The sequence below is a fragment of the Bicyclus anynana genome, chromosome 26, assembly GCF_947172395.1.
Source record: "Bicyclus anynana chromosome 26, ilBicAnyn1.1, whole genome shotgun sequence".
In the NCBI taxonomy this organism is placed as follows: Eukaryota; Metazoa; Arthropoda; class Insecta; order Lepidoptera; family Nymphalidae; genus Bicyclus; species Bicyclus anynana.
In genome coordinates this window covers 1,714,902-1,730,753 of record NC_069108.1, presented here as the reverse complement: position 1 = coordinate 1,730,753, position 15,852 = coordinate 1,714,902, and the positions used below count along the sequence as shown (strand labels likewise).

At 40.2% G+C, this 15,852-nt stretch overlaps 1 protein-coding gene across 1 annotated transcript in view; it reads left to right on the top strand.

Annotated features, from left to right (window-relative positions):
* Nucleotides 1-15,852, top strand: part of LOC112050811 (poly [ADP-ribose] polymerase tankyrase) — a 104,838-nt gene that overhangs the window by 69,642 nt on the left and 19,344 nt on the right. The window contains exons 11-13 of the mRNA XM_052889672.1: nucleotides 10,316-10,469; nucleotides 12,031-12,099; nucleotides 13,478-13,643. Coding sequence (XP_052745632.1) covers nucleotides 10,316-10,469; nucleotides 12,031-12,099; nucleotides 13,478-13,643 — 389 coding nt within the window. The remainder of the gene's footprint in view (nucleotides 1-10,315; nucleotides 10,470-12,030; nucleotides 12,100-13,477; nucleotides 13,644-15,852) is intronic.

The following is a 15,852-nucleotide window of genomic DNA, read 5'->3' as shown; positions in this document are numbered from 1 at the left end:
TAATAATTATGACATTTTATCTATGATATGTGTTAAATATTATAATGGAAATGTTACTTAAATGAATAAATAAATTAATTAATTAAGGAAACCTCAGTCGGCACAGCCGAGGATCGAACCCAGGACCTCCGTCTTGTAAATCCACCTCGCACACCACTAAAAACGCGTGAACTCTTTGAGTTAATCGCGTAGGTATAGACAGACAGATGCAACGGAAGATTTGTTTTATGCATTCTTATGCAGCGACATAATTAGCGGAAAGTAGAAAAAAGGAAGTATAAGAAATTAATCTGAAACAACAATTAATGAAATTAATGTTCTTTACATTAATTTGCTACACAATACTTAAAGTAAACAATGTGCATTTTTCTTATAGTACGAGATACAATACCCTATATTTTACTCCCATCCTACATTTTCCCTACCCTACCCTAGGTACTCCCACCCTATACCTCCCTACTCTTTCAAAATTCAAAATTCATTTATGTCAAGTAGGCTCAGTTTAGAAGCACTTTTGACACGTCAGTTGACTATTTGTAAAGATTCTACCACCGGTTCGGAAGGCAGGTTCTGCTGAGAAGATACCGGCAAGAAACTCAACAGTTGCTCTTTTGAAAAAGTCATACAGTATTATAATTTACAATTGATAACAATTACATTACAATTTCTTATAGTTTTATTTCCTGTGTGAAGGTGGAAGCTGATCCAACGGCCTCCAAGCATCTTTATCATTAAGGAACTCATTAATGTTGTAGTACGCTCGACTAAGTAAATGTTTTTTAACACATTGCGTAAAGTTGTGCATTGGCAAGTCCATCACAATCTTGGGGATCTTGTTATAGAAGAGTACACCCAAACCTACAAAAGATTTTTTAACTCTTTAGAGACGATATGCAGAAATAACTAACTTATGCCCGTGTCTAGTAAGACGTGGGTTTAAATCTCCTTTTCGTTTGTACAAATTAATATTTTGTCTTACATATACTATACTGTTATATATATATTGACAGGCTACTGTTAGTATACCTATTTCTTTAAACTTTTGACGAAGGGACTCGCGTGATTTTAATTGATATATTGCTCGAATTGCTCTTTTTTGAAGTACAAATATAGAATGTATATCAGCATAGCTACTCCTACCCTACCCCTACCCTAGCCCTACCCCAGTGGCGTGCACTTCATACATGCTTTAAAGTACTGCATACCCTAACAAATGTTTTGTTAATGCTTATACAATGCACATTTGCCCAGTTTGGTTAAATTGTCTTACTAGTGCATACCCTGATCAACAAACTTATGCACGCCACTGCCCTACGTAACACCTACTCTACCCCTATCCAAAAATGATGTGTTCTGCAAAGTTGTAGTACATCATTTTATTCTAACATCAATAGATTTTGCAGTGCACGCGATGTAAACAATATTTTAGGTAATTTTTATACCTTGGGTTACATTATTGAAATTTTATGAAGGATTCCTAACTTTTTTGAAAATATTATATACCACTCAGGAATAGAGTAGCTTCCTAACAGTGAAATAATTTTACATATCGGGTCACACTAATAGACAGATAGACAGACAAAAAATCGAAAAGAAATATTTTTAGCTTCAGTATCGAATATATAATGCCCCCAAACAAAATTCATTTCATTTCATTTAAAAAACTTTTCTAGATGCTTCTAGTAGTACGTTATGCCTCGGTAACGGTTGGTGTTACAAATGGTATAAGTAAAATCTCAAATTGCGAAGTAATGTATAAAATTTGTCCAGTTTTATTATAAGTATAGAGTATAGATATAGATGAATATATTTGCTAACTTACAACGAAAATATCAAGTACAATCATTGCTAGCCATTTGACTCCTAAATGGACGACCGGTCGCCTCGCATCGTATCCGTTACGTGAAATGTAAAAAAATATAAAGTAAACTAAGGGCAATATGCGAGCACAGTATCATGCTCCGCGCGATAGAGGAATATAAAGATTTTTTAAATGGCTCACAACTGTAGATTAAAACCGCATTCCCTGATTGTCGGCTTCTTCAACGCAGACGGGCTCACCGATAAAATACTCGCGGGCAGCGAATGGCTAGAGGACTTTTTTCAATGACATCATACGTTAAGCGATAAAATTACACCTGGATTTAATTTTTTTAATGAGAATCATCAATGACGTCACCTTTTTTATGAGCAACATTAATCAGCCATCATATTCACATACCATCGACCTTCTTAATTTTTATTTTATAGTTTTGATGTCTTGGTGTAACCTTTCTCACTATTCTTCACGATTAATTACCAAGATTATCAGGGAAAAAATCCACGTGTAAATGAAAAAAGCAACTTTTTAATAGAGTTTTTATACTCATACTAGCGGACCCCCGCGACTTCGTCCGCGTGAAATTTAGTTTTAAACAAATTGCGCGGGTACCATGATTTTTTCCGGGATAAAAAGTAGCCTATGTGTTAATTCAGAGTAAAATCTATTTCTATTCCAAACTTCAGCTAAATCGGTTTAAAATTGACAAAATTTCATACGAACCTTCATCCCCTATTTTATCCTCTTGGGTGTAGAATTGATCAAAATTTTTTCTAAGCGGATGCCTACGTCTTAAAATCTACCTGCATGCCAAATTTCAGCCCGATCCGTCCAGTGGTTTTTATATATTTAGATTGTAAGTGGTAAAGTTTGTGTGTTTGGAAGGGGTAATCTCTGGATCTACAAAACCGATTTTGAAAATTCTTTCACCGATAGAAAGCTATGTTATTTGCGAGATTCATAGGCATTTATTTTACACCGTGTTCTTTCGGGAACAGGAACTATGTGGGTGAAACCACGGGGCGTCATTTAGCGGCATTTCTGCGTCTTTTAGAAATTTTGTATTATCTCCGTAACTATTTGACTAATTAACATACTTTAGCTTTATTGCTTTTTTAAGCTCTTATTTGTACTAGAGTTTTTTTACGGACGTTAAAAAAGCGTTTAAATATAGTATGAAATAAGATTAACGTCTATTTCCATCATCATCTCCTTACCCTTATCCCACTTAAGTGGGTTCGGAAAAATATGTCAATCTTTTCCATTCGTCTCTATTACTCGTCCACTCATCATCCACTTCTTTTACACACATGTCCTCTTTCACACAATCCAACCATCTCTTCTTTGGCCTTCCTCTCTTATGTCCTTCCACTTGCACATTCAACATTTTTCTAGTAATATGACTTTCCTCCCTACGCGTTACATGTCCATACCAAGCTAACCTTCTACTCCTCAATTTTTCTGTCACTGGTGCCACCTTCAGACTTCCTCTTATATACTCATTCCTTATTTTATATATTCTTGTCACACCACACATCCATCTCAACATATGCATTCGTTTACTATCCGTCCCTTTCACCGCCCAACATTCTGATCCATACAGCACGACAGGTCTTACAACAGATATAAGAGGAAACTAGATATATAAAGTGGCAATTCTTTGTATTGAAACCAGCGTACCCAGGGGCGTGGCCTAAATGGCTGTTTAATATTTAGTGAAAAATGAAATATGTCACCCTTACTTTAGAGTTGAATATTATTTATTCCTTTTGTCACCGAACAAAACAAGACTGCTAGTACATGCGCGGACACGCTTGCGTTGTTCCGCACACCCGGGTGTACGTGGGCCACGCCCCCTTGCTAATTCTATTGCTAAAAGCGTTAACTTTTAGCGTTTTCTGTTCTGTGGGTCTTACAACCGTTTTGACAACAACTAATTAACGTCAATTTCCAAAGTCCAAAATTGAAAATGCAACAAATAAAACGTCGTGTTTTAAAAACGCTGTCGTGTGAACATATACTTGTGAATGCATTTTTTTTTAAAAGAATATTTGTTATATTTTTTATAATATGACCAATATTCCCATTAACCTCCAACTAGTCGGGAAAAACATCTGGACAGCTTCAAAAATAAGGAAAAGAACAAAGGTGAGCGATGTACTACAGAAAATAAGAAAACTGAAATGGAATTGGGCAGGTCATATAATAAGGACAGATAAAGGAAAATGGACAAAGGATGTAATGGAGTGGTATCCTCGTAACGGAAAAAGACGTCAAGGACGTCAAATCAAAAGATGGGAGGATGATTTACCAAAAGGATGGAGGACGTTAGCTCGAGACAGAGAAGAGTAGAAAAAAGCGGGGGAGGCCTATGTCGCAGGACAACCTGACCTACGAAGTGGATGCTTAAGATTTCCTGCACTAAGAGAGGTGGGCGGCTGTAATAGAGCACTGGCACATCCTCAGTCAGAGGAGGCCAGGGCGCTGGTACAGCTTTATAGGAAAAGTGTTAAGGTAATTAATTAAATTATAAGATTAGCATTGTTACAAAGGCGGCCTTACGGAGCGGCATAGTCCAAAATGGACTCAGCTCCTTAAAATAAAGATTAAAAAAAAAAAAGTGGTTGCTAAAATTATATTTTATTTTATTTTTAGTTGAATTTAAAAATTTGTATTAATTATAAGTCAAAATGTAAAAGATCAGCGAATAAAGCTTTTATTATTATTAGTCGGGAAAGACTGTGCTAGGAGTGGGTACGACAATAGACCAACGGGCTGAGGATGGAACCACCACCCCTCGGTGATGAGTCCAACCGCTCTTACCGTTGAGCTGTTGAGGCTTTTTGAGCTATTTGAATGATTTTTTAACGTCCGTTAAAACAACTCTCGTGCGAATGAAGGCTTATTCTCGTGCGAATGAGGCATAAATGAGTTTTATTCAAAAAAATATGATGGCACTTATTATTATGATACGATGTTGATGATATTGTGATGATTTGGTGGTTACTCTGATTCTGAAGGGCGTAGGTTCGAATCCGGTCCGGGGCACCTCCAACTTTTCAGTTGTGTGCATTTTATGAAATTAAATATCACGTGTCTCTAACGGTGAAGGAAAACATCGTGAGGAATGTAAAGAAAGTAAGAAAATTTTCTTAATTCTCTGCGTGTGTGAAGCCAATCTGCATTGGGCCAGCGTGGTGGACTATTAACCTAACCCCTCTCATTCTGAGAGGAGACTCGAGCTCAGCAGTGAGCCGAATATGGGTTGATAAAGATTTTCTTAATTGGTCCAGGTCTGGCTGGTGGGAGGCTTCGGCCGTGGCTAGTTACCACCCTACCGACAAAGACGTACCGCCAAGCGATTTAGCGTTCCGGTATGATGTCGTGTAGAAACCGAAAGGAGTGTGGATTTTCATCCTCCTCCTAAAACAAGTTAGCCCGCTTCCATCTTAGACTGTATCATCACTTACCATCAGGTGAGATTGTAATCAAGGGCTTATAAGTACCTATAACTTATCCTAACCCTGCAGTCTACGGCTTACGTCAGCCACTGACGATCAAGTAATCCCACATGTCTGCAGCGCTATTGACTTGACAGCCCTTAAAATTGAGCGTGTGTTGGTCGCAATCGGCATGGTGTCATGATGAGCGCGACCTACACACGATCAGTTTTAAGGGCTGTCAAGTCTTTAGCGTTTCAGGCATGTGAGATTACTTGGTCGTCAGTGGCTGACATTACGTGTCTCGAGAGCGCGCAACGGCTCTGCGTGATCTGAAAACACGTGCGACTGATATGTATTTAATCAACTACTAGCGTAAGCCCGCGAATTCGTCCGCGTGGAATTCAGTTTTTCACAAATCCCGCGGGAACCATGGATTTTTTCGGGATGAACAGTAGCCTATGTGTTAATACAGAGTAAAATCTATTTCCATTCCAAAGAACATGTCCCAAAATGGGCCTTCATCTGTACTAATATTATAAAGCTGAAGAGTTTGTTTGTTTGGTTGAACGCACTAATCTCAGGAACTACTGGTCCGATTTGAAAAATTCTTTCAGTGTTAGATAGCCCATTTATCTATGTATAGTTTAATTAATAATTATTTATTTTAAATTGTAACAAATATTTACTGCCTATTTTAGTTTTGTTTATTTGAATGTATTCATATTATCTGGGACGTCACACGGGTCTTAGCTGAAAATCAGCGCCGTGTATTATGCTTGTATGTAGGTCACATATGCTGAGCTGTACACCCTTTCTTTTTAAGGGTTACAGACGGACATGCTGTCATAAGGATAGGGTATTTATTGACTGTAACTTTTAGATATGAATAGATTTATTTTCTTTCTTTTTCTTTCTTTCTTTCATTTATCGTGGAAGGCTATAGGCATTCATTACGCTAAGACCAATAGGACTGGAGCATCGATGAAGAATGTTTCAAAATCGGAGGTTTTTTTCCCCATTGAGAGCTTACGCTGCGTAAACGGTTAAAGTATCGCAAAAGAAGAACTGAAATCCACGCGGACGAAGTCGCGGGCATCCGATAGTTATTTATAACTAGCTGACGCCGCGTGGTTCCTGTTCCCGTAGGAATACGGGGATAATATATAGCCTATAGCCTTCCTCGATGAATGGGCTATCTAACACTGAAAGAATTTTTCAAATCGGACCAGTACTTTCTGAGATTAGCGCGTTCAATCAAACAAACAAACAAACTTTTCAGCTTTATAATATTAGTATAGATTTATAAGCAGGTCGATAGTATTTTTTACGGATAGAAAATACAAATTGCAGTTGAGAAAATAATTATCAGAATTTTTGGAACCAGCATAAATTAGATTTTTTTTTGTTTCACTACCTTGTGTACAAATTAAACATAGACAATACAGTAAAAGTGTTCAAACAGCCAATAAAACCAACTAATTGAATTCATATCCGGTTCATACTGTCAATGTCATGTAATATTGTCAAATGTCATTAAGACACATTAAAAAGAAACATTAAATCGTAGACAGAGAAGCATTAAACAAAAAAAATCCTTAAATTGCCTTAAAAAACGCCTTGTACAAACGCTACTACGCAAAGATCGCTGACAATCTGTCAGGGTGTGAGTTACAAGCATGTTGCCATGAAAAAAAATCTAAATTAATGTTGTCAGCTAATGAAACGTGGATGTCTGTCGGCTGATGATGATGATGATGAAGCCGTTGGCGAAAGCTCAGTGTTACCAACTCTCGAAAATATTTATCCCTAAAGTTTGTGTCAAAAACCCCTAAAATCGCCATATTTATTGAGATGTCCCCCTAAAAAATATAAATTCATAATGATTTAGAAATAATAAGCTGTAATATGTTTCATAAGTCTATATTTAATACAGATCAAATACTACGTCTTCATTTAAAGATTCAGTATTTTGAAATCATACATGTTGACATTAAATAAATTTAACAATTTTTTTTATTGGATGAAATTATTAATTTTATTAAAATTTTAAATACCCCTGAAAATTTCATACCTCTAAAAAATCCCATCTCACTTATTTACCCCCTAAATCTGGGGGGAAAACCCCTAAGTTGGGAACCCTGCGAAAGCTTTATGTTTCTTAAACTGTATATCAATTAGGTATGTTTTAGCGCGCGTCAATTTAGACGCAATTTGGATTCACTTGTCTTGAAATCGTTTCCTGTTGCCATCGTTAGCTTATCTAAACACTGTACTCGTATTTGATAAAGATAAAAAAGCCGTGATAGCCCATTGGATATGACCTCTGCCTTTCGTTTCGAAGGGCGTAGGTACGATCACCTCCATGCATGCACCTCTCATGCACCTCCAACTTTTCAGCTTTATTTTTTTTTTTTTATTCTTAACAAGTTAGCCCTTGATTACAATCTCACCTGATGGTAATTGATGATGCAATCTAAGATGGAAGCGGGCTAACTTGTTAGGTGGAATGAAAATCCACACCCCTTTCGTTTTCTACACGACATCGTACCGGAACACTAAATCGCTTGGCGGTACGTCTTCGATGGTTGGGTGGTAACTAGCCACGGCCGAACTAACTAACGGCAACTAGCTGGGGATCGAACCCAGGACCTCCGTCTTGTAAATCCACCGCGCACACCACTGCGCCAAGGAGGCCGTCAAAAGGCTAGGTGCATTTTAAGAAATTAAATATCACATGTCACAAAGGGCGAAGAAAAAACTTCGTTGGGAAAACCTGCATACCTGAGAATTTTCTTGATTCAGAAAATCTTTTTACGCCTTGAATTAATACATCACTTGCTTGGCACCGCCTTCAAAGTGGTCAGTGGGTAAAATTGTATAATTTTATTTTTTGCTTTTTAATTTCGTGAGTACGTTTATGGTTTTAACGTCCGTTGATTTTTTTTTTTAATATTTATTGTTTTGTTTAATTATTAATTACATGTTGTAATAAACTGCATTACGGGACAAAATGTAGTTTAATAACTATAATAATAAGTATGTCAATGTTTTATTTTTGTTATTGAAGCGCCCATATTTGGGCATAGGCCTCCTACATCTTTCTCCTTTCATTTGTATCTGTCTCTAGACTAGTCCATTTAATGCCGACAGTGGCAACTTGTCACGGCGCCTCTAGGACGGCGCTTAAGGCTTGTTCGGACTACTTTAGCAGTTTAGCGTAAAATTTACCTATTAATTCGGCTCACTGCTGAGCTCGAGTCTCCTCTCAGAATGAGAGGGGTTAGGCCAATACTCCGCCACGCTGGCCCAATGCGGATTGGCAGACTTCACACACGCAGAGGATTAAAAAAATCTCTGGTGTGCAGGTTTCCTCACAATGTTTTCCTTCACCGTTTGAGACACGTGATATTTAACTTCTTAAAATGCACACAACTAAAAAGTTGGAGGCCCCGGACCGGATTTGAGCCCACACCCTCCGGAATCGAAAGCAGAGGTCATATCCACTGAGCTATCACGGCTCTTAAACATTCATCATTCATCATCATCATTCTCAGCCGATGGACGTCCACTGTCGGACATAGGCCTCTTGCATGGACTTCCAAACAAAACGGTCGCGAGCCGCAAGCAACCGTATTTCAAACAACTAAAAATATTGACCCTGCCCTGCATATATATTTTTGAAATATGTAAATTTGTGAGAAAAAATTTTCATTTTTACGAAAAAGTCGATAACTCTTATAAACCACGGCGCTTCCGCGAAAAAAACAAAAATAAACTAATTTACCCTCTTTCAAAATTAATACTCCACAGCTCCGGCCCATACGCAATGTCAATAAAAATTTACAACAACCTTCCAGACCGTATACGTAATGAGGCGAAAGATATTGCTTTCAAAAAGAAATTAAGGGACTTTCTGGTCGAAAAGTGCTATTACACGGTGAATGACTACTTGAATGACAAATAAAAACAAAAAATAAAATCGGTCTCCCTATCACTCACTCGACAAAAGGCTACGCCCAAACTGGGTATCCATAACTTGCATTATGTAATAAAATGTAACTTGTAATTATTATTATTATATTGTATAATGTAATGTATGGTATTGCTTGATATTAAATAAATAAATAAATAAAAAGCATCCAGCGGCTCCCTGCAACCCGCTTGATGTCTTCGGTCCAACTAGTGGGGGGTCGACCAACACTGCGCTTTCCGGTGCGGGGTCGCCACTCCAGCACCTTGGGACCCCTACGCCCATCGGCTCTTCGAACTATGTGTCTCCGTCTCTTAAACATTAGCGTGTGGTAAATGTGAATCAGCGCCATCTATAGGCGTAAACAGTGAACAGTCAATATATATACATATAACAGTATAGTATATGTAAGACAAAATATTAATTTGTACAAACGAAAAGGAGATTTAAACCCACGTCTTACTAGACACGGGCATAAGTTAGTTATTTCTGCATATCGTCTCCAAAGAGTAAAAAAATTTTTGTAGGTTTGGGTGTACTTTTCTATAATAAGATCTCCAAGACTGTGATGCCAATGCATAGCTTTAAGCAATGTGTTAAAAAACATTTACTTAGTCGAGGTTACTACAACATTGATGAGTTCCTTAATGATAAAAGCGCTTGGAGGCCATTGGATCAGCTTCCACCTTCACACAAAAAGTAAAACTATAAGAAATTGTAATGTTATCATCAATTGTAAATTATGATACTGTATGATTTTTTAAAAAGAGAAACTGTTGAGTTTTTTGACGGTTTCTTCCCAGCAGAACCTGCCTTCCGAACGGGTGGTAGAATCTTTACAAATAGTTAACTGACGTGTCAAAAGTGCTTGTAAACTGAGTCTACTTGAAACAAATGATTTTTGATTTTGATTTTGAGAGGTGCATGCATGTCTTGGGTCCACCTAGTGGGGGGTCGGCCAACACTGCGGTTTCCAACGCCCATCGGCTCTTCGAACTATGTGTATCCGTCTCTTAAACATTAGCGTGTGGTAAATGTGAATGAGCGCCATCTATCGGCGTAAACAGTCGTGGTTGGTTGCAGACGCGTGCTCGAGCGCGGCGGCGCTGCGGCTGCTGGAGGCGGCGCGCACGGGCGACGTGGACGCGGCGCGCGGCATCCTGGACGCGCGCGCGCGCCTCGTCAACTGCCGCGACGTGGACGGCCGGCACTCCACGCCGCTGCACTTCGCCGCCGGGTACTGTCATTTTTTTTTAATACGCCAATCACCAATTGTCTATGTGATGTTTGTCTAGAGGCGCGTCATACCGCCCAAACGTCACCTTAATGGGTCCACGGATGATCCTCACGGACACAGCAATATGCTGAGTGGCAATACCGTCTTCACCATAAGGGCACACGGGGCCCCCATTCTCAGGGGGCCTCGAAGGACTGACATTTTCAATATCCTTCAAAAAATTGAGTTTATTAAAGATATACATGAGAGAAGATTTTGCTCAACAGAAATCTCGAAAGAAACCGTTATCTTAATCGTAAACAAAAAACCAGCAGTAGGTATTCTAATATCATTAATGACTTGTACATTTTTTTTTTTCTCTTTATTTGGTCTACCAACAGACATACAAATAATACAATTATTAAACATAAATGCAAGGAGCAGACAGATAAAATGCAAATCTATTTATAGGTAAACACCGCATGCAACTGTCTAAAACTAAAGTTTAAAATTTATTTACAATATTAATATTTTAAATGATGACTGGTGCGGAAATACACAATTTACTAATTTAATACAATTTAATTTCATTACCTTAAACAACTATACTAAACTATTAGGATGCTTAATCTAAAATACAAAATGGTTAAAAAATACATATATAAATTATTTAAACTACACAACAGAAATCAGATTACTTATTACTTAATTCTAAATTTACCGATTTGCGGAATTTGGCTAAAGAGCCAATATAAATATCAGTGGCACTCAGCTGATTATATAATTTGCACAACCTTGGGATTGGTGAGTTAGCCCCATTAACTGTAGATCGATGTGGAAAAGCCAGGAAAGCATTTCGTCTTCGTTTTTTAGGAATTTTTAAGTTAAAAGAATTTAAGAGAGAGGAACAGTCTATTTTATGATTTAATATTTTATACAGAAATATAAGGTCAAGCTTTTTCCTTCGGGTTTCTACAATATATCATACTGTACTTGATTACCTAAAATAAATGGTCATACTTAGTAAAAAAATTTTAGTATAATTTGCTTTTTTACTTCCCAAAAGGGCCCCAAATTCTTAAGTGCCCAAGGGCCCTAGACTAATTTAAGACGGCGGTGCTGAGTGAAGACCCTTTTAGGATCACATCATGCTAGTTGTACGAGTAATATATTTTTACTATTGTCTTTTTATATCTTTCCTTTGCGTAATGTGTTATCTGAATAAACTTTTCTTTCTTTCTTGCAACTTTGACGGCCTCTGTGGCGCAATGGTGTGCGCAGTAAATTTACAAAATGAAAGTCCTGGGTTTAACCGCCGGCTGGGCCGATTGAAGTTTTGATAATTGGTCTAAGTCTGACTTCGGTCGTGGCTGGTTACAACCCTACCGGCAAATGCACCGCCAAGCGATTTAGCGTCCCGGTAGGATGTGCGGTAGAAATCGAAAGAGGTGTGGATTTACTTCCTACTCCTGACAAGTTAGCCCGCTTCCATCTTAGATTGTATCGTCACTTACCATCAGGTGAGATTGTAGCTAACCGGTAAAATTAAAAAAAAAATCAGTACCACGTTGCTTTTTTTCAGATACAACAGGCTACCTTTAGCGCAGCTGCTCTTGCAGAGAGGAGCTGACGTCCATGCCAAAGATAAAGGGTAAGTGCAATGAAGTATTTCAATTTGAAATTCCTTTTGTTTTATGGGTGCCGCTGGATACAGGCGTCGCAGGACCGTAGTATTTGATAGACCTTATAAGAGGTCTATGCCCCGCAATGGGTTATATCAATTGATTATATAAATATATAATCCATGATTGACGCTCCAAAAGCCTGAGTTAGAGTTACATAATCTCTGAAACAAGACATTCTCAAATGCTGAGATGACTGCGACGTCATCGCTTTCCTGCGCTGGGGCAGTGTCAAATTCGGTAAGCGCGTCGTCGATATCGTCGCCATCTTCGTCGCTGTAGGTGCCTGCGCTCTCACGTTCGGCCATTAGGAGGAGCTTGCTAGGTAGTGGACGCCCGTTAGGCAGTCTCTCGAGATGCGATGCCGAGGAGATGTCAGTATGGCCTTTTGTCCGCGCGGACGAACATACGGCGTGTTAGATTCCGGACGAATCCACCTACGATGGACGTCCTGGCAGTTCAATGTATAACGTCGTTTCTGACGTACTTCGGAGATCCTGTGGTAGAGCGCAGGCACTTGTTTTGCTGGACTTGAAGCTGGAATTAACTAGTAAGAGCTTGTGACGTAAACCAAATCTGCCTCGAGAGACAGCGTTTCTAACCGCTATTATTTTTTGGTTATAGTTCATACTAAAGGTATTGCCCATAAATGATCACGGCATGGCTGGGTATGCGGGGTGGTTATTCGCAGGGCTGAATTCTTTCATTGCCTGTGCCATTTGAAAAATCCAGCCATATTCGAATGGTTATACCGCCGTTAGTCGGTCGCCAGAGCCTCGTCAGTCCATCTGCAGGGTGCACCACGAGCAAGTGAGGTTGGCAGTTGGGGAGACTGTCTGGTATTAGCCTCCCCTTTACACCCCCCAGCTCGAGACTGTTTTGTATGGAAGTCCATGCCAGAGGCATTTGTCCAGCAGTGGACGTCCATCGGCTGTTTATGATGATGATGATGATGATTATTTTTTAAGTTTCTCTTACATGTACTTACTTTAGTCGTGTGGTCTAAAGCAGCGGTTCCCAAAAGGTGTTCCGCAGAATCCTGAGGTTCCGTGAAAGGCCCTCAGGGTTTCCGCGAGAATTCAAGATTTCCATATTGTAAATCGTTTCATTTGTGATTGACGTAATTTATTATTCATTTTCAATTAACTTGTTTCAAAATATTGCATTCCAAATTTCCATTTTAGGCACCATGTAGGAAACCTGTATGCTTCTGGCGCGCTACCACATGCTACGAGACGTACATGTACGAGCTATGGTTCCGCCGAAAAATGGTGAAACAAAAAGGGTTCCGAAATCAAAACAATTAGGGAACCGCTGGTCTAAAGAACACTCCTTTATTTCCCCCAGCGGCCTGGTCCCCCTCCACAACGCGTGCTCGTACGGACACTTCGAGGTGACGGAGCTGCTGGTGTCGGCGGGCGCCGGCGTCAACGCGGCCGACCTGTGGCGGTTCACGCCGCTGCACGAGGCCGCCGCCAAGGGCAAGGCCGACATCGTGCGTCTGCTGCTCAAGGTATTACGAACTAGGGTTCGAGGATTTGAAGTTAAACACCTGGTGACTCGTCGTCGTTATCAACCCATACTAGCTGATGCCGCGCGGTTTCACCCGCGTGGTTCCCGTTCCTGTCGGAATACCGGGATAATATATAGCCTATATCCTTCCTCGATAAATGGACTATCTAACACTAAAAGAATTTTTCAAATAGGACCTGAGATTAGCGCGTTCAATCAAACAAACAAACAAACTCTTCAGCTTTATAATATTAGTATAGATACGGCTCACTGCTGAGCTCGAATGAGAGGGGTTAGGTCTCCTCTCAGAATGAGAGGGGTTAGGCCAATAGTCCACCACACTGGCCCAATGCGGATTTGCAGACTTCACACACGCAGAGAATTAAGAAATTCTCTGGTATGCCGGTTTCCTCACGATGTTTTCCTTCACCGATTGAGACACGTGATATTTAATTTCTTAAAATGCACACAACTGAAAAGTTGGGGGTGCATGCCCCGGACCGGATTCGAACCCACACGCTCCGAAATCGGAGGCAGAGGTCATATCCACTGGGCTATCACGGCTATCGAGCTCTCTGGTGACTCGTATAAGACTTTATTCCACTCTTTAATCCAAGTATCAATACACACTTCCAAACGTAGGCAATTCGCCAGCGCCGGCCCGAAATAAATTTTAGAATGGAGCGAGATCCAATAATGGCGAACTCTAGTTTCCTAATAATATATACCTATACCAAATGTGAGTGCAAAGTAAGTATGGAACGTGAAGATCTCGACCATACTTTGAAGTGACCAACGTTCTTTACTATTTAAGCGCCCTCTATGATTTGGCGCCTGGAGCGACTGTTCCGTACGGGCGGGCCGGCCCTGCAATTCGTAGTCCAAAATCGTAGCCGAGTTCAGTATTGTTCACTTGTATCGCTCCGATGCTACTTCGGTTCGCTCCGATAGTCAACTGCCCCGAGCGACGACCGGGTCTTCCTCGGTAACCCTCACGGGTCACGGGGTAACAGTGATCGGGGCGTTGGCGCCTCTCTGTGGAATTCAACGCCGCCTGCAACGACAGGCGGGGCGCTGGGTGGGGCCTATTTAGGTCCGTGGTGACTAATCCGGGTTCGTCAGATCCGGTGATACCACGCCGTGTTGCGATCGAGCCCGCGGATGTCGCGGGCGATCCGCGGATCCACTGTTCAGCGAGGTCGAGGTCGTCGGAGAAACTCCGGCTAGCGCCCATCAGCCAGCAGTGAGGAAGTGGTCGTGTCCGGTGTGTTCAGGAGATCAGGTCTCGTGGCAATCCTCGTGAGTCCGGCGGTCGCCGATGGTATGGCGCGATGCCTCGCAGGTGCTGGGATCGCGCTCCATCAGCGCGAGCGAACATTGAGATACTCAGGCGGCGAACGTGGTCATCTAGGCTTTTCATTTCCCTGGAGATCACCTTTTTCCGTACGAAACGCCCCGAGCGTCGATTCGGTCGCGTATTTATACCCGCCAAACAGGGCCGAGATAGTAAAAGTAGTACCATCTTATGTACCCAATTCGCCGTAAACAAAGCAATAAAACTTCTTATCTCAAATTAATGGTAAACAACCTGACATGGGCGAGCGATTATGAACCCTATGGCTCTAGCAATAGGGTTCTCCGTAACAGTATATTATAGCAGCTGCAGTGATTGTAACATTATTTTGTGGTAGAGGAAACACCTCCAGCAGGTCCCAGGACTTGTGACGGGTGTAGGTTTAATAGAACATTATGATATATATTATAGGTTTGGTATACTGGAAAGTAAAGGCAATGTGGTAAACTGGTATATTTATTAATCAATGAACTGATTATAATAATTGTATAAGAATATAAAATAAACTAGCATCAAATAGGTGTAGCGGAATGGATTGATGGAATGGTAAACTGGTAATGAATCACTATAAACAATCTATTCACGCATTTGCGGACGAGAGGATTCTAAGTAAGAAATGGAAAATGTAAATGGCCAGACCTATGAGTGGGAGAACGTTGAAAATTACAGCAGAGGCGATATTGCATATATATATGGATATAGTAAGGAAATATATAGTAAGCAAAGGCTGTAATTATTATCAAAGCGCACGTATGTCATACGACGTTTTATAACACATTAGCGAGGAAACACACTTTGAACACACTTTCTGAAAATGAATTTGCATCTTTGCCCGTTTTCCATATGATAACATTTT